This window comes from Battus philenor, unplaced genomic scaffold (assembly GCF_028537555.1).
Source record: "Battus philenor isolate CCGP_79_NKW_IND1 unplaced genomic scaffold, ilBatPhil1.0.hap1 SCAF_15, whole genome shotgun sequence".
Lineage (NCBI taxonomy): Eukaryota > Metazoa > Arthropoda > Insecta > Lepidoptera > Papilionidae > Battus > Battus philenor.
The window spans coordinates 8,057,423-8,083,832 of NW_027181677.1; the positions used below are offsets into that span (position 1 = coordinate 8,057,423).

At 31.6% G+C, this 26,410-nt stretch overlaps 1 protein-coding gene across 2 annotated transcripts in view; it reads left to right on the top strand.

Annotated features, from left to right (window-relative positions):
* The window catches only part of LOC137918682 (transcription factor hamlet-like), a 123,936-nt gene that overhangs the window by 35,984 nt on the left and 61,542 nt on the right, over window positions 1-26,410 (top strand). For both annotated transcript variants that reach the window (XM_068761558.1, XM_068761559.1), the window contains exon 2: window positions 10,383-10,427. In XM_068761558.1, the coding sequence (XP_068617659.1) occupies window positions 10,383-10,427 (45 nt within the window). The remainder of the gene's footprint in view (window positions 1-10,382; window positions 10,428-26,410) is intronic.

The window sequence follows — 26,410 nt, forward strand, 5'->3', positions numbered from 1 at the left end:
TACATTAAGTACTCAGTCCGCACAAGAACGTGTCAAGAAATAGCTGAGTAATATACGCCGAGATATCGGGAGCCGATGTCGTAAAGTTGAGAGTTTATGAGTTGAGCGACGGCGGGGTCGAAAACATATTTTGATGATTACGGATCGTGTATTCGTGTATCCCACTAGGTTGCGCATGCGGCGTTGCTTATATCATTACATAACCGTTGTTTTTCACATTTATTTAACACTATTAATAGGAGTTTCAATTTTTGTTTCAAGGACAGACGCATTTGAGATTTCGTGTTACCGCAAAATGTGAAGAATCCCGTGGACAGCGCGTTGCACTTATTCAGGTATCCTTAACGAGCCCTGAATAATAACACGGCTACAGTCAGCTTTTGTAGAATACTTAATTATTTCGCCCACATTGCATTGTCAATGTAGAGGTTAAAAAGTACGATCACCTACTAACTGGACTGACGTAATTTGTGAAGCATGCAACACCATCATGCACAGCTCTTTATAATCTCGCAAAACAAAACAGGCTGGAGAAAACTGGTACCGGAGACTGACATTTGGCCATGATCCGAATAAAAACAGTAAAACCGTACTGAGTTCTATCAATGACAGTCTATCTTTGCACCTGCAACCAAAAAAATTATAAATTCAATTAAAACATGCATTATTATACTTTTAACAGATGTTGTCACGAGTCCATCAAAATAGTTTAATGAAATTACTAAGATTATATAAATAATACAAACTTTACAACTTAGTAAACATTAGACGTATACTTTAGTTTTTAATCCATAACACAAGTGGACCTCTGAGATAACGTTGTCGGTACGGTGCTTACTTTGTAGATGTAAAAACTAGCTGTCAAATGAATGAACTTAGAAATTTTAGGATAAGTAATACGCTTACAAATAATTTTTTTTAACCATAAGACGTCTACAGCTGGATCTAGACTTTTTATATAAATTTCTAATAGAACTATACAACACTATTTGAATTAATGGTAACATTTTTTAAAATTATTTCAGTGGTGTATAAAAAAATTCTTGAGTAACGTATTTTATTTAGAACTACATTACACGTACAATACTTCTATAGGCATTCTTTATGTTTAACTTTTCCCTTTAAATAGTATACCTTTGTAATCTTAGTCTTTAAGCGAAACACTTTAAAATATTTTTAAATGAAACACCTATTCATTTCTACAAAACAAACAAGTATTGTTTTATAGTATTTATGATTTTCTTTACGTTGATTTTTTTTTAATAAATAAAAAACAAATAACCATGTATATAATAAAATTAGACTTTGCAGTAATCATACGTTATGGGTATTATATTTTTTATAAAAATGACCACAGATAATATTTTTTTGTAAGCATGAACAACAGATTATAGAATACAATAAAAAAAAACTAATAGTCGCCGCAAAGTTATGGGGTCATTAAAGATAAACGCGAAAAGCCATTTATTGCGTATCTATATTTGCGCAGAGCTAGGCCGGGAAGAGACATGTGTAACTCAATAATGTTGTGCGCGGGGATTTGGATTACAATTGCGTGAAATATTATCGGTGGGCGCGGTCGCGACATATGCTGCGGAACCCTAACTTCCACGCGACTCACTTTAGTCACAGCGCGTGCAATTCCACGAATGTGTGATATTCACAGATCCTTGTTTTTCGTTCTTATTATAATCAAATACAATAAAATATAACTAATGACAAATCTTTTATTAACGTAAAATGTTAAAACTTTAACTGAGTTTTAGTACTTTTAAAAAAAATATGTCACACATACACACATACTAGAAAGTGTACAGCACATACTAGAAAGAAAAATGACTTAGTCACGCCGAAATTTTGTCTTTAAAAAATTAACGAATTGTTCGTAGGTCTAAGTATCCGCATATATAATAAAGTAACGCAAAATATCCTAGACCTTTGTTTTCTTAGTTTTATATAGATAATTAAATTATTAATTTACAAATCTTAATATAAAATTCATGAGATCGAAATGCAAAAACTTTGGTGACTGATTAACAGAGTTATTATTTTAATGTACATATCAAATGTTGTTAAATTTTGCTTATAAAGAGCATGGATTGAGTTTCTGTTCGCTGTCTGACCTTTCTCCTGTCAACAGATCAGCATTCCGGAGTAACTGCTCTGACCTTATTATAATGTTAAAATAATTAGGTTTTTAATAGTGTGTGTGATTACCTGCTTGAACTGAAATACTATGTTAAATTTGAATATAACGTAACAGAAATAAACTAATGGTTTTTCATGGCGTCGTACTTTATTTTATGACCCATTAATTAAAAATCGTCAATATTAAACATACACGATTTTAATCATAAGGCGAGTAACATAAAGTTGCGCACATTAGCAATATTGTTTTGTTATGATATCGTTTAAATTCTTTCGTGTTTCGCTAATTTAGCGCACCCCGCAGTAGGGCGATGACAATGCCCCGCATCCATTGCATTGACAAAAAAAAACACGACATCTCTATTAATGCGCGTTATGCTAGCGTGTAAATGCGTCTTAATTTTTGTTATTCTATTTCGAATGGAATTTTAAAAATTGTTTAATAAATTATGGACAGAAAATAGTCTTACATGTAATACAAATAAATTGATTTATGATATAATTAATGCGGAAAGTGTGTTTTGAGTGATGATTCTCTATGTTCGCCTATGTTAGTAGCATATACAGTACCACTTCAACTTGCAGTAATCGTTGGATGTATACAGACCAAGATGCTTACTTCAGATGTTCCCAATTTTTGGCCTAAAGTACACACTATAATAACAATATTTTCGGTTTTTAATATGGAACAAACATTTATGATTGTCTATGTTTATTAAAGATACTTTTTACATATAACAAATAATGAAGTTTTAATGTATTATACGATTAAAACATCTTTATCGACAATCATATAGCGACTAAACCGCATTGTTGCATCTTACTGTCACCAACTGACGCGAAGAAGGCACACATTTCGTGACACTTAAATATTCTCAAAATGTTGTTTTTTGGTGAGGCGTTTTCCATTATACGTAAGTTCGTAAGTATTTTATTTACGCGATCCATTAGCACACCCTCCGAACTTTGCGTAAACTTAGTGTTTAAAAAATAGTCATTAATTCATTTGTGGATAATATCAATATGGATATATTATCATTTCAAAAATAATACAGCATCTATGAATTAAGTGAAGCGTGAATAGGCTAGTAAACAAGTTGTATCCTTTGTTCTCAGGGTTTTTTTTTAACACATTACAGCTTACAAGATTATCGATGCCTGTAGAACAGTCTATATAAAGTGTTAATGAAAAAAATACTTCATTAAAATTAAAACTTGATTATAATGTGATCTTATGTCTTAATATTTGAGGGTTATCACAGTTGTACATCATTATTTATAAATACCGTGTTAGAAGTTCTTATAAACATCAATAAGACGTCTCATCGATAACCCAATATTGTATGAAAAAGGATTAATCAGCGTAAATGTATGTAAGATTAAGTTCGCAAATCCTGCTGACAATTACGCCGGCATCATTACTTCGCGTATCTCGCATCCCCAAATCGACAATATCTGTAGAGTCGCGTGCCGAGTAATCCCTTAACCGTCCGCCCGCCGCGTCGCGTGAGAAGTGAATCAATTCACCGCGGGGTCCGATCGACCACTTAACGGATACTGTTCGTGTCTTACGATTGATAGCGAGGGCGGGCTGTCACTGAAAGTTAATTCGTGTTTGATGTCATTGGAGTCGCTTTATCACGTGTTAGAGGAAATGCAGTTTTCTTATAAACGTCACGGTTACTCGAGGGTTGGACTGATAATGTTTCTTCATGATGTTAGTTATTATTTTATTTAATACGATACCTATTGCTTTTGAAAGAGATACCACGGTACACAAAGTTCTTATAGGTATAAACGTATTAATGGTGTATATACTATTCTCCCAATATATACAGGAAAAACATAAGTTTATGCCATATCGTCCACAAAAAAAGGAGACAGATTTATTAATGGGATAGCAAAATGAGCTGTTAATTAATATATGGTATCCTATCTAAGATATTGTGATTTTAGAAATAATAAATAACTTCATAATAATATAGAAAATCTTATTTAAAATTCGGATGACTACATATTAAAATTAATAGTTGCTTACTATCTGTCCCCGCACTGTATTTTCAGAAGTTTTTGTCCATTCGCATTCAAGAAAAAAAAATGTAATTTATTTTAGAGTGATTAGTTGAGTGTTATCCTCTATACTGCAGTTTATTTTATCTTAAGAAAACATTAAATATTTTGTACTTTTACCTGTTAAGAGATTATAGTGGGCTTATAATTGCGTCAATTTACACTATATGTACTGATATGAACTGTGAAATGTTAATAGACTGTGCTAATTTATTAAATGTTCAAATAATATTCGGTTGCTTACGCAAATTGAAGACTGCAGGAGCTATCAAATTGTCAACTTGGCGAACGAACAAAAGTGATGAATGTTCGGAAGTCATTGTTTAAATAATCCATTGAGTTTACAAAGACTACCCTCTCTCTCTGCACGGAATTAACCCTTAAATGGTGTTGTGTGGGGATCGGCGCGACACGCGGACTGTCATATTCATAATATACCATAGTTTATTACAATATTTTCGTCCAATATTGGCCCTGTTTCCCCTAATTTATTTTACAATATGGGACATCATGTCATCTAAACGTTTTGTAGTGACAAAATTCGAAGCAAAATTGTTCTTAGGTTTCTATATTCTCTAACAAGCTTAAGCGTTAAAAATGGGTAATATATTAATAAGAAAATTTCTAACGCTGTAAATACAACATAAAAATAATATTGTTTTGTTGTTTTTTTACAAGTCTTTTACCGGTCGGTAGATTCCCTTCTAGGTTCAACGAGTCAAGGTTGTAGCAAGTCGCTAGATGCCGGCAGCGAAACCGGTCATCGCACTGTCATCTTTGGGGCACGCCAATGCCTTATAGGGAGAGTCTATCGTCTCCTATGATAATGACGATGTCCTAAAAAATTTGAACCGGTGAGAATTGTTATTAATGTAGGCATGATGGCTGATAAGGAAAGTAATTGTCAATCCCTTGAAATCTAATTGTACTAAACCTTAACTGTTTTCTAGAAAACTCTAATAAGAATTAAAAGTTAGTTATTTCACATTATTAAATATAACCCAATATTCATATAATATATAGACAATCCAACTCTATTATTTTACTTTAAAATATTTATATAGACTGCCATTGCCACTTCCTTCATCTATCAACGGCGTTATTTAAAATAAATATTTTTTTCGTACGTAGCTTCCTCGCAGTAACATCATTTAGGCACACGGTACAATTTATTCGGTAAGGGCAAGGGTGCAGAGTTATTGCTTGATCCGTAATGACAATAAATCATGTTATTTGGTGTCGAAATGTGTGTTCTGCGCGCAGTGTATTACATTAAGCGAATCGTTTATAGTTTTCATATGACAGTTACATGAGATTTTCACTAAATAAAAATATTGTATGTTATATGTCATAGATTTTTCTAAGCCAGACCAAGGTTGTATTATTTATTCGTTAGCCCAGCAAGAGTTCCTTTTATTTTCTTAAGATTTTGTTGGTAAGAAGCTATTAGGAACTTATTTAGTTAATTATATATGTCTCCTGGTATGTTCCTATTTGTGTAGACCTATCAGGCCTATTTAAAAACCTCCGTGTCTCAACTACCTTACAGTAGCTTGTAAAAATGACAACGTTTTTAAAGATATTACTACAAATAAAATTGGAAATCATTTCAAAACTACAGAATTACAAAACCCTGTCCATTCATATACAGGAGGTCCATTGGTGAACCTGTTAGAAGCGAGCTGCATTCAGCGTTTTCTATTGACCTCAACATGGGACGTTGTGGATCATCTTATTCAGCAAGAAGTCAATTGAATGAAAAGCTTAAAACTATTAATGAGACATGTGCTTAAACACGTAAACGTACACGAACGTGATATCTTAATTTATATGCTATAAAAAGTTTCAAATTTAATTAGTTACGAGATACAGCGGAACGGAGTTCGATAATTTGGCACACATACATATTTAAAATATTTCTCACTTTACAATACATGTATATTTCATTCAAACCTTCAATTTTAATTAATAAAATTCGTAAAATAATTGTCGATAAAATTTACCTCTCGTGCTTCATTTTTTCGCCCATTACATGAGATTTGTTTTTACGTTCTATACAACAAAAAGTAAATAAATAAAATAAAAATGTGTTTAAAAGTAATATTAGAATAATTTTACTAAAGTGAACTCTTACATTGCTGTGGTAATTAAACTACAACATATTTAAAGGGATTATTATTGAAGCATGTATACTTTTCCTTTTATTTCATCGTTTGCAAGATTGGTTACATTGGTAGTGTAAGTCGCGAGAGTACATGTAAGTGGATCGATGTTGTGTACACAGTGGGAACAATGGACTAAGGCGGCGACACAATGGACAATGCTTGTGCCTCCGATACCACAAATACACTCATCTGACGTTTGTCTGTGTGCGTATCGATACGCCTTCAGTACTGTAACACAATACTCGTGTTATAACAATCACTGAAAAATATTACTCCCAAGAATTGAAGATAACCAATTCTTATTTATATTTATTTTTCTATAAAATAATGGATAATAGTTGGAGAAAAAGCATGATGTTTTTCTTTCAAATAGTGATGGCAGCGACTTTTATATTGCTAACATTATTAATTACAACACACTCTAATTCAGTTTCTAAGTCGAATATAGAATCTTTTTATATCAGACTAATCGCGGAGGTCTTCAGAGGTCTACAGACAATTCTTTTTTGGGCAATCTGTGTGTCGTTATTTATATCAATCAACGAAAAACTTGCTTATAATTATCATCATTATCATTTCAGCTGAGAGATGTTCAGTGGATCATCCTCAATAGATTCCCAATAAGGCAGGTTCGAAGTTGCCTGTATTCAGTCTTTCGATGGCTTTAACAAGCATTTTACCCGTGGGTTGTTTGCGCTGCACTTGCAGGTTCGTAGTTTCCACTACCACTACAGTATGATAAGATTCCAATGGCCATTTCTTCACATTCACATGCGAGTAATGTTTCTTACCCATTGCCACTTCAACTTGCCAATCTTCTGGACTTTGTCGGTTATTTTTGTTTGTCTTCGGATCTCATTCTCTCTGTTCTTTGATTGTGCTGATTCGATCTTCCCTTTTTGATTACTCGATAGAAAAAAGGTATTAAGATGAGGGCGTGTGTCATTTTGTCCCTCACGATGAAAAATGCCAGTATTTTCTAAAAAAAATCAATATTAGAAAGTCGAATAGCCTTTTTTATAGATTATTTCCCAATGATTTTGGAAGTCAAGCTAAAAATATTGTATGTCAGTAGCAAAGAACATCTGTACTATGAGCAGTGTTAATGCGTATTTCACAGAAGGCGTGGTTGCAGTAGATAAGTAGATTTGTGACAGCATCATTACGAAGCACATAAATTTGTTCGGACAAACACCGTTACATCGGCTTAGCTTCCGTACAAACAAGGGCAGCCTGCCCAAATGACATCAGTGTGCAATTGAGGGCTACCGCTTTGGAGATACCCTTAATATCTAGAGTTAATTTATTACAGTCACAAATATAACATGAAAAATGATTCAGTTTAGTACTAAATTTGAGTAGTGTTCAGTATTTGTATTATTTTTATAAATGTTATTTTAATAAAGATTTTCTGGAGAAAATAAAACGATTAGGAAAAAATTTTTTATGGATGTGGTAAAATATTGAATTTTTAATATCCCATGGATCTTTTGACGGTGACCCACCAAAAAGGTTAGTCTTTTTGGCTAAAACGGAACCATTATAAACGTTGTTTTTTAAACTTTTGAATGTCGAACGTCTTGAGTTCTCTGACCTGCCAGACACGGTATGACCCCACAAAGAGCCGAGTTCCGCAGTTGCATTAGCGGCGCGTGCTCAGGACGGCTGCGTGCGCACAATGCAACGGAAGACGCCGCCCTCGGCAGATGGAGCCCCCGCTACCATCTTGAAACTGGTTTCTAATGAGCGCTATTTTATTGACCTCGCTGTGGTATTATTAAAAATGTATTTTTTTTCTTTTCTATGATCTTATTAAAAATGCGGACAATTTCCTTGGTAAAGATTAGTTCATAGTAGTTAAATAAAGTATTTGAGCAGTAGCTACATGTCCATTATGATGATGAAGGCATCATCATGCCTGGCAATAGGCGCTCACTGCAAGGCCTAGATAGTCAGGGAAGCCTCGACGATCGCCACGATGACTGGTCGTGCGCTGCTGTCATCCAGCGATTTACCACGACCTTAACTATCTTGTCGGTTCATTTAGTGAGGACTTATTCACGCCCCGTCTACCAGCCCACATGTTACTTTTGATAAATACCATATTAATATGAAATGTCCTCGTGACTCGTAATCATTCGTACATATTCATTCATTCATATTTAATATAATCAATTGTTTTATTGTTTTCTATTTTAGCATCACTTTTATTAGTCGTAAATTTTTAAAATTTATTTTACATGTTTAATTATTACTACTTTGTGTAGTCCCCTAACTTAACACAGAAATCAGATTTAAGTTGTATCATGTTTAATTTCATATTAAAATATTTAATGCAACTATGTAAATTATTTTCTTTTTTATTGTCATCATTACGAAAATCTTAGTGTAATTTTACACAAGTCTTTTTGACACTACGCTGAGACAGAAGAAAAATTTAAAAAGGTCCAATCAAGGAAGTAATTATTCAATGGCTAAATGAAGATATTAGTAGATAGTATGTAAATTTGATTTTAATTTGTATTAATAATTCTAGAATGTATATCAGTCCGATCGTCCGGACATGAGCGGTCGTCGCGCACGCGTCGCGCACACACCGCACTCACTCATCGACAGTACAAAACGTTTCTACAAACACACAGATAAGAACACGCGCCAAATTGAGTGCCGTAATGAATGAGCCCTAAAATAAACCGCCATACAAAGCGAACATCTTGTATTACACAGTATTGTATAGGAAGGAAGTAGGAAGGCAGCTGCCTCTGACTTCTTTTTCTTCGATTTGGTAATGATGGCTTGTAGTGCACTAATGCTTTGTTCCGGTGTCCTGTCGCGTGCCTCTACCTATTATCGCGACTATAAGTAGGTGGAAAGGTGTTCGGGCGTGTCTCTACCGTTGCGTCACAAGATGTTTTGATAATGTTTAGAAACGGGGCTTTGATACCGTCGCAAAAATATTTAAATATTTTTTTTTCGACAAATATTATAAAGTTAATATAACTTTTTGACTTTATGTTTTTGCAGTTTGTCTTAATATCCAAAAATTTCCAAAAAATATATTGTTCCATTACCATACATAAAAATAGATACATTCAATAGGAAGCTTGAAAACATTAAGAGCATAGAGAGTCAATAACGTGCGTGTAATACACCTAAGCAAAAATTATATTATAGAAATATTACATTAATAAGGGACCATATATACGGACAGCATACTGCATCCGTCCACAAGATGACAGACGATCTTGTTATGGTCGTTGGAAGACACTGGACATATGCTAGGGACGTCAATGTCCAGGAGTATATGCCTTATTCTTGAAATGATGATCATGATCAAGATTCCAATCGGTCTCATTAGTTACCTATAAGGGAGGACCATGTTCAGCAGCAGACCTTCTCCGGCAATCTTATTGTCATGATGATTATTATAAATCATAAAGAAATTTCAACTTATTCTTTTTTACTAAAGCATACAAAAATGTTACCTGTGTAAACTGGAAAGTAATGCATAAAATTGTAAGTATAACTGAGTAATTAATATCTTTCAAGTTCATTCAAATTATTGCACTCTGCCCTATACCAGGGCAGTGTACTCCGGTGCAAATTACATGCTGTAGGTAGTTTTTAGGACAGTGACGCCACCACTGATCCACAACAGACCCTCTTCAGTGCTTGTCTGTACCAGTGTCTAACATTAACGTAAATACTAATGGTTTTATTAATCCATTAATAGTTTTATACTTACACAATTAATATTTACATAGAGAATAGGATTAAATTACGGTTAAATATTCAACGAAGTTTTGTCGTTACTAGCGGCTTATTTTTCTGCTTTTGTGCTCAGAGTTATTGAGAACCTGTAACTAAGTTATAATTTACATGTAATTTATGGTTTTATATACAAATACATATTATTTTTTTTCTCGGGAATAGGAGTTTTGATTATAAACTATAATGAATTGATCTCTCTTATTCATCGATAATTTTCTTATTTTATAGGAAATGGGGGAGGCGGAGACGCGTCTAACAATGAAATCAATGCAGGTAAAATGCATACATATATTAGTATTTTTAATTACGTCTATTATTATAATCATCGTTTCAGCTATAGGACATCCACTGCTATACATAGGCTTCCCTCGTAGATTTCTAATTTGACCGGTTGGAACCTGCCTGAACTTAGCGTTTAGATTATATGTTCAATATATTATTAATTAAAGATAAACATATATAAGATAAGATATTTAAATTACTATTTATCCTTATAAATTTAACCAATATCATAGCGTGGTTGATAAAAAACTATTGCTATGCGTACTTTTCGGAGATTTCCACTTTTTGACTATTATGAGTAGTTTAATGTAGCAATGGTCCTTATAAGAAGGCTCAAGTTTGCCCAAAAAGCAACGGAGATGGCTGTGCTCGGAGTTTGGCTGTGAGATCGAACCAGAATTGAGGGGATTCGTAGGAGAAACAAGGTCACCGATGTACATCGAAGAATTAATCGTTTGAAATGGCAGTGGGCAGAGTTTCTAGGACACTTTATTAGAAAATTTTCGAAAAAAAATTGGAAAAAGTTTTCGTACAATATCTCAAAGTTGCGCATTGCTTATGTCGACGATCATTATACATAGAAATGTTAAGGTTTCGGAAGATCCTGAATGAAGCCCGCTTCCTATCATTGTAAATCTATAGTGGAGCTCTGTGTCCAGCAATGAAAGTTTTTAATATTTAATAGTTTTTATTATTATAATGTGATATGATATATTTTATGCCTAAAAACTAAATTATAGATGATGTACAATTGCACATCGCCGTATTATCCGCCATATTTTCATTTTTTTGCTTAAAATTATTATAATGTATCTTTGTTATAAAAGAATAAGAATGGCAGTAATGTAGTAAATCATTTCTTACTGAAGACTTCTTAGTTGTACTCATTCTACTCTTATTTATATTTAAATAACTAGTCGACAAGATTAAAAGGTAACTGCGTGGTGGGACTTCCTATTTAAAAATATTTTATTTTACGAGTTTCGTTTTTTGTAAAAAAAAGCTTTAAACACGAAGATCATAATGATGCATAGTTTCTTATTAGATTTTTTTCTGTAAGAACATTGTAAAAGTAACCACAAATAAATAGAATATTTAAATATTCTATTTATTTGTGGTTACTTAAGTTTGTAACAAACTCTTCTCAGATCAAGCGTTTGGAACCTTCGAAGTCTACGTGTTCTATGTCTATTATAAGGAAGCTCAATTTCATATGCGACTCAACAAAATTTAACTTTTTTGGTATTATAATATACACATGCAAAATTGTTAAATTTCAATTTTAAAAGCAACTGTTGAGTTTCTAGCCGGCTCTTCGCAACGGATCAGCGTTCTGAGCCGATTGTATCTTATTCCGTATAGTATTTAAATAATCGTCGATTAGAATTCGATTTCACTGTTAATAATACTAGGTAAATAATAATAAATAATTTATAATTATAGTAACGCAGCATATTGATTACATGTGAGGTTCTGGTTTTAGATATTGTCATACATTAACGATTATAATTCTCATAATCAATTTCCTTGTGATCATTATTGAATAAACGATGATTATTTTATCGGATATTATTGTTTTTTGTCTAATCTACTTATCTGTCAGATAGAATGGAAGAGTTTTGCGTTATGATGAGCACTGCAAAGTGGTTAGGCGTGCGAAATAGACCACGTATTCATATTGTTTGCTTGCGACAGACCAGTGATAATTAGGTAAGTTTTATACGTGAACCTTTTAAATATTTTAATAAAGAACTAATAATGAAGAACTAATATTAAATTGAGCATGGATAAAGCGTAAGTACATTTAGCGTAAATTTATTGCAATTTTATGTTAAAATGACTTTATTTTTTTAATTGTTGTTTTCTCAAAAAATTTAACACTTTTTGCTTTGTACTGCGTTTATTATTATGTACACTATGTAGTACCGCACGATTTGTTAAATAAAAATAATTTTAAAGTTTAAATGATATATGCTTGTCATAAATACATTACGTTTTATGGTTTGCTTTTGCAATTGATTTTTAAATCAAATTGAAATCTTATGAATTTCACTGTATTAGTAGTCACATGGCATACTAACCATCACTGTATTCGACTGCGTCATCTACCCTGACAGTGAATAAATTGTGTTCAAATTAAAAATATAATCATGCAAATATATTTCAATCAATCAGTCTTCGATACCATTCACTAAATCCTTGATAATTTAAAAAGATAACTTGTACTTTATATCTCGACTTCGCACAATATTACCTTATTGATACCCAGAGATAAAGAGGATGATAGGACGTGATTAAAAATATATGATAAAAAGTACGTTTTGTTTCTTCATTGTGTGATAATTATCATGTATTCATATTAAAATTAAGTGACTTATTGATAGCGTTAGAAAATGCAATATAAAATTTGAGTTAAAAAAAAATTAAGCACGCAAGAGATAATAGATTGCGTGCTTTAATTAAAACAATTTATCATAATTGTAATGTGCGCATAGTAAATTTTATTAAAAATAAATAAAAAAATTATTAGAGACATAAAAACACACACATAGCTAACACGTTTTTTTTTTAAAATTCGTGTTTGATGGCTAGGACAATGATATAAATAACCATTTTTTTCTTTACTTTAGGATCATTTTATATTTTCATTTTGCCAATGAAATATTTTAAATGTAAGCAATATTGATTGTGGTTAGACGATAATGTCTGTCGTTTTTTTGGAATATTTTGAGAAAACTTTCTCACATCTTTGTGGAAGGTATATAGGTAGAGTAGTCTATGCTACTATGGAAATAAGCCGATCTACTATTTCTGTTCCATCCTATCGCTATGTAACATTAGAGCTGCTCGATATTCCTCGCTCGCGATAGTAAAATAGGTCGTGAATCGATTCTCTTCCCGGTCGTTACCGCGTGTCATTAATGGCCGACTCGTAAACCGACCGCGGTCTGGCCGTTGGAATGCGCCTTCAAGCACGCTCGCCGATAAACCGGCTCCTGTCTCAACGTTAATAAGCGCCTCCCTCGGCTCGCTCGCGCTATTTCGCTTATTTCGCTCGTTTTACGTCCGCTCGGCGCTCTCGAGACGCCATTCGACGCGGTGCCTAATTAAAATCGGAGGTTGTCTCGATGTAGTCTTTGTTGCCTGCGGCTTCATTCGTATAAAGTTCAAAGCGGGATGCATTCGATGCTCGATGTTGTGCTCCGGTTATATGCACTTTCAAGAGCTGTGCTTTTAAGGAATTTTGCTGGACTTTTTTGTTATTTTTTTTTTATAAAATTACTATGGGTTTTTAATGAGAGGAGAGAAGTTTGTAAATTTTGGTTAATTTTTTTGTGTGTGCTTTTTTACCCTGGAATTTAAATGTGGATATTAATAATAAATATCAATGTACATATTTATATAAAAAAATGTAAATTTTACACCATACGTATGCCGGTATATGATAAAAAATAGTGTATGGTTAGTTACGAAATAAAAAAAATATTTGTAATATTAATACTCTTAATGTAAATAAAATCATACGATGACAAAAAATAGCCCGTGTAATGTCGATAATTTCTACGTGGGATTTGACCGAGAAGACAAGAACTGATAAATAAGATTATGTCGTTTATTTAACTGTTATCAATCTTTATTTTTATGATGTCTCTTTTATCTCTTGATATCCATTTATAAAGTTATTTACCGGTAGTTCGATTTAATAATAACAGATACCAATTTGCTATATGTTGTTTGCCAATAATCACTTTATTTTAGTATAAAAACGCTTTGCATATTCCAGAACATACGACATTGTTGAAGATTTAATTATACAATTAGTATCAGCTATGGGAAATGAATAAAAAGTTAAAGAATAAATGCTATAAAGTGAAATAAAAATATATATTAAGGTTATTAAAGAAATAATGAGATTGTAAAACTATGTACATACTGTGTATCGGTACTGAGGGACGTCTAAAGAAATACCTAAACCGTTCCCTAACATTATTTGTATATAGGGGTGACGCGTGCAACAGTTTTATATGAGACCAGCACCAATTACAAGCAATATCAAAACCATCAGCTGAAGTGCCATCATTATCTCGGCGGCGGCACGCGAAGATGAGTCTTCTTGCCCTGACTTTAGACGCAGGTTTTGATGAAATATTCACGGGTTTTTGGAGACAAGTGGAGTGAGCAATCCTGAAGTATGGGGTTGGGACATGGTTAAAGCGTTTAGGCTGAGTGCCGTTGAGTGCTCAGCCTTTTGTAAATTTTTCTATCGTTTTGGGCGGGCATTTGTGAGGCGAAGCTATTTTATCAATTCGCTGGGGGCGAGCCGTGTAGGAGATACTTAAATATTTGACTGATGTGGAAATAGGGTATTTTCATATCACGAAAGGAATATAATAATTCATTGCTACACGTTTGATATGGTCCATTTCCATCCACTCATTCAATTTAACAATACATATAGCTTGTACTTTCAATATAGTTAAGATTACTTTATTAATATACATAGTAAATACATTTGGAATATTATCAAGGATACATACATATGATACAGATAACAATCGTCAATGTTATATTTTTCACTTATATTTAAATATATATTATATAGACGTATAAATAAATATATGTAAAGTTGGACAATTAAGGCTAGCGGCGTTTATCGGCTTAAATTAAAAGTGTAAATATTTAAAAGAAATGTAACGTCGTATAATAATAGAAACACTGTGTATCGTACACAAAACCACCGGGTGTATTACAGTCATAAAGACTGCATAAATGCGTCGAAGCGTGCTCTCACTGATTGGATACCTATTTCTGATTTAATAGGATCCGCATGTTAAGATATCCGCGATACGCCCGTGATATAGCATTGAATAAACAGCGACATTGTGGCGTTACTGTCACGCTTTTAGATTGTTCCGAATGCTCTTCCATGAAATTCTCACGTTTCACGTTATTTTGCATCGGTCGTGCATAAGATATTAAAATGAGTTATAAATCTTTTTATCGTGATGTTTAATATTAATTGTGAATCTGATTTAGACGATTTATTAATAATTATATACATTATTCTCTCTTTGAATTCGCCCGGTAAAATCTGGTCTAGATTATATTGACATAGATGTTAATAAAAACCAATAATAATTTATAATAACGATGATTTTTTAATTATTTGTTATCTTAGATGACATTAATTTAAACTATAAATTTTTGTTAAAATTAATTTTATCTTTTGAATGTGCAAGACAATTTCGAAAGGCTGTCTGAGTTTTATTTTTAAGTATTAATATTTTATATACCTAGTGAAGTGTTTTGATTCAAAAATATAAAATAATGTTATTTAAATAGTCTTTATTGAATTAGCACTCTGCTACACGGCACAATGCGAATGCGTAAAATCCACTTTCAATTGCAATGATTTTATCCGCACAAGAGTCTGTTCTTCCCATATTCAAACATAATGGCCGCTGAACTCTCACATTAAACTGTGACCATTGTTTTCAGCTTTTGTTCTTTTTGTTTTAAGCTCCCTTTGTCGTTTTGCGCGGCGCGACGCGTTATGTAGGGAAAATGATAATATTCCATTACGATGACGAGATTTTACTGACACTTTTTGTTATGAGTGTATTAGAATTATAAATTTTATTTTATTGGAGCTGGAAACGTTTTATTTCAAATGAATTAGTTTAAACTTTAGAATTTGTTTCTAATAAACGCCGTTTATAAGGTACCCGAACTGTGGAAGATGCCTTTTATAATAAAATATATTTGAATGTGGTTATACAAGAGAAACTATCTTTAAATAATATATGACATTGGTGTTAGTAATTATACAGTGGTGCACCCATGTAAGCGAGAAGCAATGATATTTTACAAATCATATTCAATGAAGTGAAACACCCAAATTATTGAACAATTTAAGATAAAAAGTACTTTCTTTTTATTGGGTAAGTTTAATAAAATTATAAATATAGGCTTAACAAAATCCGTAGCTTTACGTGAAATAAGTTTTACAAGCTTCTTTTTAATTTAATAAGAAAGAATTGACATTAAGCATTAAAGATAATATGAATCGAGTGATTTATATGAGCTAATAAAATATTATTATCCAATTCCAGAACACGTGTCTATGTAGAACGAGAACTGTGACTACCCCCTGCGCCTCACCCGTTCTGCCCCTGGGCCTTATGAAATTAATTTTAAGCCGCAGACAGATTTGTGTACTTTACCTGTGTACCGATGTAGGGCACGGCTTTGTTAAAAAAAAACCAGAAGAATAATTTATTTAGGTTTTTGTTATCTGCAAAAAATATCTATAAAATTTTTATTTTTATTTTCAAGTAGTAGTTTTTTTGGCTACTTTATATTTCCATCAACTGAAGATAGAGATAATATATTTATACCTAAGAGATTTGCACCTATGTACAGACTCATCACGATATCTCGAGAACTATAAAGTTTAGACACTTGAAAAATGGTATGAATATTTAATTAAATAAGTAGAAGTCAGCTAAGAACGAATTATATGAAGTTCAAGGAAGGGCCGAGGATGGCTCATTAAAAAAATGCATATTTTTAAAATTTGTCTTCTATAGATATAAAACTTGAGCAGAATAATTTTTGGCCTCTTTAAATTCACTTTACAACCACAAAACACAATGCAGGCCACACAAAGTGAGCCTACTAACGGATTACTTTATCTTTAAAAGTTAAATCTCAATCATTTTTATAAATCAATCTATATTCTAGACGACGGTAGATATAAATTGTGATTGTTACTTAAAAATAGTTTCTTATAATAGATAAAAGGATACTTGCGATATTTGTACTTGATTTACACAGTTTCTCCTCTGTACACAAATTTAAACAACGTTTATCCTTTCTGTTATCATTAAATTCAAAATAAAATATGTTTAAATGTGTTATTGGAAGTCAGTAGTAATTCTATTACGCCGGACCCTCTGTACAAACCCTAACCTGAGGGTATTTACTCTCTGGTTATACAATGCTTCTGTTTACGTATCTTCACTATTCCCAATTGCCCTGACGGTTCTTGGTTACTAAATTTCTACAATATTTTATATCTTTGTTTTTTGGTGTAAATTCACTTAAAATTTATAATCTACAGGGTTATTGGTCATACGTGTAAAAGCTTTAAAGGGTACTGTTATTTAACTGCAAAGTTAACTGATAATTGCTAGTCATAAAATACTTTATTAAAGAGTTAAATCTGTATAGCTAATTCGTTGGAAATTAACATAAGACACATTTTATTAAAAAAAATAATAGTTTCAGAAATAATGAATAACGAAATGATATATTTTAAAACGCTTCTTATTATGTTAGTAATAAAAACCGTTTTTAAAATCACTATTGATTAATACGTATTAAAATTATTTATCGTTTATCTGTACCTGCAGATTGGTACTGCAAAAGTTATTGGTCTATCGCTGCCCACCAGAAAAAGCTAATTGATATAAAATTTTTCAGAGTGATCAATTTATAGTTTAAAAGATTTAAAGCTTTGCTGGCTAATGAGCCGCATGCAATTTATCCCTTTAATATCGATCACCCTGAATAGTAAAACTTTTGATGATAATTAAAGAGATGAGTAAAAAAAGTTAAATGTATTAATAATAGTGGGGGTAAACTTGCGAAAAGCTAAATTTTTTGCAAGTGCGAGCAGAAAATATACAGTTTATTGTAAAATAATTTTAAATTTTAATCACTCTACATAGTTACTGTAGATACTTAAAAAATATTACACTGCAAAGTAAAAAGGGGATGTGTAAAACACACGCAAATTGCTTATTTACAGATCCCCTTTTCGAAGTCACATAGACACTTGGAGGCATATACGTCACATGTATTCCTCAGAAACGTCCCTCAGAAGTCGAGCTTTTAAGAGGCCGAGTGGAGAGTGGTGTTGCGATCGGCTTCACTGCTCACCCCGGGCGACAGTAAAAAATATGAGCATCCCCCTTGCGTCTCCACCCTTGCGCCATCTTGAAAAACTTTGTCACTTGTAGCCGCAAATCGATCTGTGTCTACGCGGTCTACGCCGTAGGTCGCGTAGGCTGTGATCTAAACAGATATTACAACCTTCGAAATATTTCGTTGATGATAAAAATCATTCTTTTTTATCTATGACTCAAATAATCTATCTATTTAAATACTTATTAACGTTTATGATTTAAGATATGTTATGGGTAGATGGAATGCTGATATAATGATTATTATTGTTACATTCAAATTCAAAATATCTTTACTCAAGTAGGCATTAACATGCATTTTTGAATCGTCGATAATTTTAGCATTATAAGTAGTTGGCTCGGAATGCCGATCTGCTGAAAAGAGCCAGCGAGAAACTCAACAGTTGCTCTTTTAAAACAAAATTTAGCAATGTTTGAGGTATATGCTATTTTATCAACCATGTAAACAAGTCAACCAACAAAGTTCCACGCATTACGATCAACAAAAAACTTATGAATGCTGCAGTAAGATTTATCTACTATTATACTTTTAATTTTTGATTTAAAAATAAGAAATTGAATGGCTAAGATATCTTGTGGAACTTTATTATATATACGTATATTTAGACCCATCGAGGAATTGTTAAGTTTTTAAAGGCAGACAGAGAATATTAGGCGACGTGAGTTTATTTTTATTTCTCATATTTATAATATGTTTGTTAGTAGGTAATTATATTTATAAATTTTATTTTGGCAATATAAATGAACTGAAAATAAATATTTAAATTTTGAGTAAGTTAGGCGAGTTGCGTATATACATGTCCTTAAGATTTTGTTGAAACCCCTCGATACGTGACTTTTATTGTCATTCAAATGATAATCGTTGAAAGGATTTATGTATAATTATACAAGTGACTGCCTTAACAAAACAGATACGCCCTGCGGCTACATGTTCTATTTATATACATTCCAATCAAATGTCAATTCTATTTCCCACATTAAAGGTTTATATTAAATTGTATGTACTTTATCAGTGCTTAACTGTAGAATTGGAACACCTATGGCTCTCAGCAGGTGATCTTTCTATTTGTACTTTGTAATATCTATATTATTTGGGCAGTCAAATGTTTTAAGGAGTTAAAAGTGCTCAGCTATACAATGTGTTTATCAGAATATTTAGGATTCTATTTATTATTCTTCTGTTATAAATTCGTGCTATACATAATATTATATAGAAATCCATTTTAAATTTATAAAAAACAATTTAAAATTAAGTTCATTTTTATTACTTAATTTTCGCAACAGTCTTTTATAGTATTTCGAAAACATTTAATAATTATTTTACGCTTATTTCTTTATTAATTTTTATTGGGCACGCCAACAACAAAGAAAGTCAACAAAAATAAAACACTTTTCAAAGGTAACACAACCCAAGTCATAGTTGTGATAGGTTTTAAGTTTAAGTACATATTAGTAAATAAATGAAAAACAAATTATAATTAAAGGGATCTGTGTGATAAAACAAGGCTAAAAAAATTAATATTTAATTAATAATAAAAAAAGATAATGAAAAGTTATAGAATGTTTTATACTTACATTGTAGTAATATCATAGATAAATAAAAAAAAGTATTTTAAGAATGTATGTAAGTTGTTTTAGCATCATCTCAAAAAATGTCCAACTCTATCTGAGTTTTGAGTATCTTGAGTATTACTGCGTTAAACCAATAGTAAGTGTGGCATATTCTGATAATCAAGTAGTTTTGTCCTCTGGGTATATTATTTTTGACGCAATGTTATTTCTTTACATTTTATATTATAAGCAAAAGGCAATAACACTGTTACTTTGTATCATCTCTCATAAACCTCGCAGGGAACTACGGTTTTTGTACAAACTTCTTTGCCCGTTATTTTGTAATAAATTGTCTTCTGTCTTGTCGACGTATAAGAACGACGATTAAGAATTTGTAAGAATTACACCTACAAGTTGAACTTTCACAGCTACAGATATTTCTAGTAATGTCTCCCAAAATTGATCTACTATTTTATAAAAAAAAAATGCAAATCTGCTCTGTAAACTAATTTTACATTAATTGTTATCTACTTGGTAAGTATAAGACAGGCGCATATTGCATACATGCTACAATGCATTTAACGGTTGTTCTATATCGTAGACATTGAGGAAAGTACAATAATTTTAATTGTAAAAAGAAAATTAATTTATTTCTTATATTAAAAATAATAAATAAATGATATACTGCTGTTCTCATCCTTGTCACGATTCTCAGCAAACATTTTCCGTTTTTGATAATACATTAATCATAGTTCCATTAGAGTAAGATATCTTCCTTTTTCGCTACTAGATTGGTTAATAATTTTTTGTAAAAACTGCCACTATCTAACCCTAACCCTTCTGTCAAAAGGTCAAGGAAAAAGATCAACCCTTTTGACAACTGTACGAGACAAATACCAATAGATAGAACCCTTTCCGAAGAGATAGCTTTGATTTTGTCATTGTGAGGTGTCTATAGTTTGAAAAACCAAAATTAGCGAGGCATTCAAATGCGCCCAGGCACCGATTGATATAACGAACCGTGCGAAATTTATAACAATAGCTTGCGTAGTAATATAAACGGTGCAAAAAATATATTTTTTTTCGGAGAAACTCAAAAAAAGCACCAAGAAAGGGTAAAGTTCTTGACATAACCCCTTTAACAAGATTTTCGGGCAGAACTTGGCAAAGTTCGTTTTTTTCATTCAATATTCGAGAATCCCTTCTACTCCAAATAAATAGAGATGGTTTGATTTTTTTATGTGCTATAACTTCATTGATTTATTTTTTAAATTATGTTTATCAATGATTATAATATATATAAATATATATATATGTATGATAAGAAGTATATGAAAAGTTGTTTCAATCAAGAACTTTTAAGAAGCCAAGAGAAAGTGAACGGGCAATATAAATTGCATTCTTCAAGCGAGGGAATAAATGAACCAACATTAATGATTTGTATTTGGGAATGATTTTTATCAGGCCATCTTTTGTCCTGCGCTGTTTACAGGGGTAGAAAACAATTGTGTGTGTGAACACGGGTTTGCTTCCCGACCTCCTGACTTGCCGCATAAAATGTCCGGATGCCTTTATTATTTCAAGGGCTCTATCAAGTGAGTTACGTTTTGTTCTTTCCATCTTATAAACGGTGAAAAGAAAAATAGTACTTAGAAATAAAAGTAGTATTCTCTAAAAATATTTATTTATTTTACATATATATTAGTGCCATATTCATATTTGAAGATAAGGGTACATTTGAGAATTTTTTATTACATTGGATTATTGTTTTATTCAAAAAATAAAACAGACTACCTCATGGTTACAAACTTGTCTTTAATCATAACAAAAATAGGGAAAACGATATAAATGTGACGTTCTTAAATTTTGAATTCAACTTACGAGTATATTAAATTAAATCGATTAAAGTAGGAGCATTAATTTGACTAAACTTTTGTTTAATGGTGATTTTCTTTAGAAACTCGACATCATGTGTTATTGTAACCTTATAGGACAAAACGAATAATGATTCTATAAGGAATGTTTTAAAGTTTAGTATCGTAATACGCGATCGTTAAGGTAAAACCTCAAGACTGGGGTACGGAAGAATAGACATGGGGCCCGACTTTGTCGATTGAATTCTTTTGATTGCAAGATTCGTAACGGACCCTAACGTATATTTGGACAGCAATCGGAGAGGTTTGAAGTGGGCATGGACTTATAATTACGATAATTTGATGGCAGATGACGAAGTTACCTACATTCATGTTGAAACGGACCTTATTTTTAGGTGCTTGATATTTATACGTATTTATTTGAGTAAGCGATCGAGTAGTTATCCGAGTTTTGTTAAATTTTTCGAAACACATATCAAATGTTGGTAATTTATACCATACGTAATACAATAGTTTATTTTAGTATTTCAATAATGGAATTTTTCACTAAAATTAGTTAGGTTTAAGGTAAAACATTTTTTATAGGGAAAAATATACATATGCCTTTTAAATTACTCTTATATCAAAAAATAGAATGTACACTTCTAATATCAAATATTATTTGACAAATTATTAAAAATTAGAGTTATGGTTAAAATATGTAAACCAGATTTTTTTGGTGGGCTGTAATAACACTTTCCGCAATCAAAATATAAAACAGTAAACGCGCTGCCTGCAACTGTTTTATTAAAAACGTGATGAGCTCGGCATGATATATGGACAAGGATTTTGAATGAGTAGAATAGAGCGCTTAAACGCTTTTGATATTTGGTTAATTTTGCTGGGGAGTGTGGAATTTATCCTGCATACGAACGAAAAGTTATTTTTACTTATTATTAGATGAACCTAAGTGTGTTTATCTGTCTCGATTTCATCAAATTAGCAAATCTTTCCATACGCAATGTACACGCTTTTATTACAGTACCCTAGAAAATTTTCAGAAAGGTTCCACTGCAAGAATTAAAAATGTTTAAGAACATATTTTATTTAGGGTTACTATACTATAAATTACTGCATAGAAAATAGCACGTCTTGGGATTGATGTACTATTCTCAAGGTTATTTCGATAAATACATAAAAATATGAAATAGTTTATTAAGTTATGTAATTTCAAAACATTTAAAAATACGAAGACTCTTTTTCCGGACAGGTAGCAGACTCAGCTGGACGTCAACAAGAGATATAATCCACTCTGAGCTAAATAAAGAATTTTTGAATTTTAATTTAAATTTGATGAACAGTATTTTATGGTAATATTTATTTAAAGTTTGTCTTTATCCAGTTACAAAAACAAGAAAACCCTTGCGACGTGTAAAAGTAGATACTGCCTATTTATTACTTAAGACAAAAAAAAATGAGGATCGCGTTCAGTTACGTTAATATAAGAGGCAATGAGACCCTTTTGAGAAAGCAATAGAAAAAACATTAACGAATAAGCAATTTTGAACAGATCGCGCACCGCACCGCCATGAATCTCCAAGTCGAATTTAAAATTGATTTACTACGGCCAAGCGCACCCGATATCTGTTTGACTTATTACTTTATTAACTTTGCAACATTTGCAAATTGTAAACTGATGAATGCGTGTTATTTATTTCGTATATATGTCTGTCTGCCTATTTATATCTTTATGACAAAATCCACAGTATTCGATTTTAATAAAATTTTATAAATAAACAAACATATCGTATTTTTTGTTATAAAAAATAATAAAATATTTGATGACCTCATATACCTCAATACTGATACTGTGAAACCGGGACACGAAGTGTCTTTTAAAAACGCAAATATTTTTTTTGTATAATATTGCATAAAAAAATTTTATTTGAAATTTCATAAACAATACAAAGTGATTGGTTATAGATGTAAAGGCGTTAATGGGGCTGGCTCATTTAATATCAATTAATATATGGTATATTCAACTTAAAAAGTAATAACGTAATGTTAATATATTAAACCTTTTTTAAAATACGGATCTTCTGCAGACTTTGTACTGTAAAAAGTTATGTCGCATTGTAATAGAAAAAAAACGTAAGGTTTAAAATAAATTTCACAATGATCCCTTTATACAGAATGATGGAAAAAGGTGCTTTAAAGTTTTTTACAGCCAAATGAGCACATTTACCACTTTGTAGCTTTTCCACCTATAACCAATTTTAATAAATGATCACTTTAAAAATACTATTATTCATTTTAAAAACCTTATTTTAAATTAGAAAATAATTTAGTTCAAGTTTTAAGTTTATGTTTAGAATCAGTAAATTTGTTACGTAGTGTAGTATTACGTACTTTGTGTGGAAAGGATATATTTCGTTGTGTATATCTGATGTTCGTTGCGTAGCGTTAAGATAGATTGAAGGTTAGATTAGACACGGAAACGGTTATCGCGGGCGATAAACAATATTATAGTGGATATTCCGAGGTTTTCATATAACATTTGAAACGATGTAGGAGAATTTCTAACGAAGGCGTGACGCTTGTCGAAGTTAGTTAAATCATAAAGTTTTTTATGTACTTAGAATTTCTCTTTTTTACGGTAATCCTGGCGATCTTTGAGGAAGGCCTATGCCTTACAAAGGGCGTTGGCTAACACAATAATGATGTTGATTCATTTTTAACTTACATGACAGTATATTATAGGTGCAGAAAGTGAAGTTAGTTACAAATTACCAGAAAAACAGAAAGCATTTTTATCTAAAACAAGAAAATAAATATGTAAATAAACTGAGCATTGACTAAAACATTTGTTTCATTCTAGAGCTAAATATCTAATATTTCAATAAAGTAAAAAATTACATGCTCCATTTAAGTTATCATTTTTTATTATTACTTATTAAAATTGTCATATTTTAACCAAATATTACCAGATAACATGTATAATACAACAATGTTTTAAAAAAGTTATGCGGTATATGTTTTGCAAATATATTGAAATAGAATAACTAGTCCAAACCTGTTAATACTAATCAAACTTAACCACATTGCCTTGCTTTGAGAGGTCAGGGCATGTTCTATGAAGTTGACACCACTCGACGTATATACATAATTGAATTATTATCTCGATTGTCGATAGTTTGCTTACATTATGTAAATATTTAACAATCTATGGGGTAGACTTTTCAATGGGCGTCTATCGGCTGACACCATGATAACTTCGAGAATTGTTAAATTCACTTTTTAAAATGTTTTAAATATTATGGAGGTGTGGCGTGGGATTCGAACACCATATAAATAAATCATTTACAAATAAATATATTGTTTTAGAATATTATGTTCACCTTTCTAAAAACGTTATCTCAATTAAAGTGCTATTATTTAGTTAAAGCTATTATCTTAAAAGTACTACTTATTCAATCCCAGAAGGCATAAGATTAATCATATAAATAGAATTAACAACGTAAATATTTTTTCTACTAGAGTCATGCGAATATTTATACTCGGTAAGAATAATTAAAATCAAATCAAATCCACATGCTTACAATACAAAATGTTTATAGTAGTAGAATCACTGGTAAGTGAAAAATCTAACTTCACGTCGTAAAGTCATAGGATAGTGCATACATTTATCCTTCAACTCTTCTTATTTAACACCTCTAAATATACTACATATTTATTATCATTAAATACTCTATTATAGTGAATATTATGTTAAATAAAATTTGTACATTTTAATATACAATAAAAAACTTTTGAGATAAATATAAAAGTAATCAATATAATTTTTTTCAAATACTTTAATTGAAAGTAGTCACAAAGGGAACCTTATTGAAAAGTGGCAACCACAGGGACAACACGCTTCGGCAACAGAAAGAAAATTAGGATGTGAGCCGTCAAAACTTCAAAATCAGCCCATCAAAGCGACGCTTTAGAGGGATTCCGCCCTCGCATTACACCTCTCTCATTATTTATCACATTGTTGACAAAATTAATGGCGGACCCTCGTCAAATGATTTTTATTTTATAATCGGAGCTGAGGCGTCTGGCAGTTTAATCATATCTTTGTGTTCCACGAGAAAATGTCTAGACTAGATAAAGGCTGTAACTAGATAGACATGATTTTACGTCGCATAGCTTTTCCGGGATATTAATTAAAAATTCCTGAGTAAAGTAACTGCGATAAAAATACCTATTATATGACATAAATTTCACGCAGGTTCAATACTAAGTGGGTTTTTTGTGTTAGCAATTTTATTGTAGGATTCTAAACTAAATGCGTGATTTTTGTCTCGTTTCTTTATCTTAAAACCTAGTAAATCTGGCGGTTAATTAGCTCTCTGGTTAAAGGTTAATATAGTACCAGCCCAACTAGCACTCACTTTCCCATAACCATCAAGCAAAACAAGCGATCGATACGATATCATCTTATGCCAGTATATTTAGTCAGGCAGGAATACATATGTGTATACAATTAAATTGTATTTTGAAATAACATTAACACTCGTATGTTAATTAAAACAGCGAT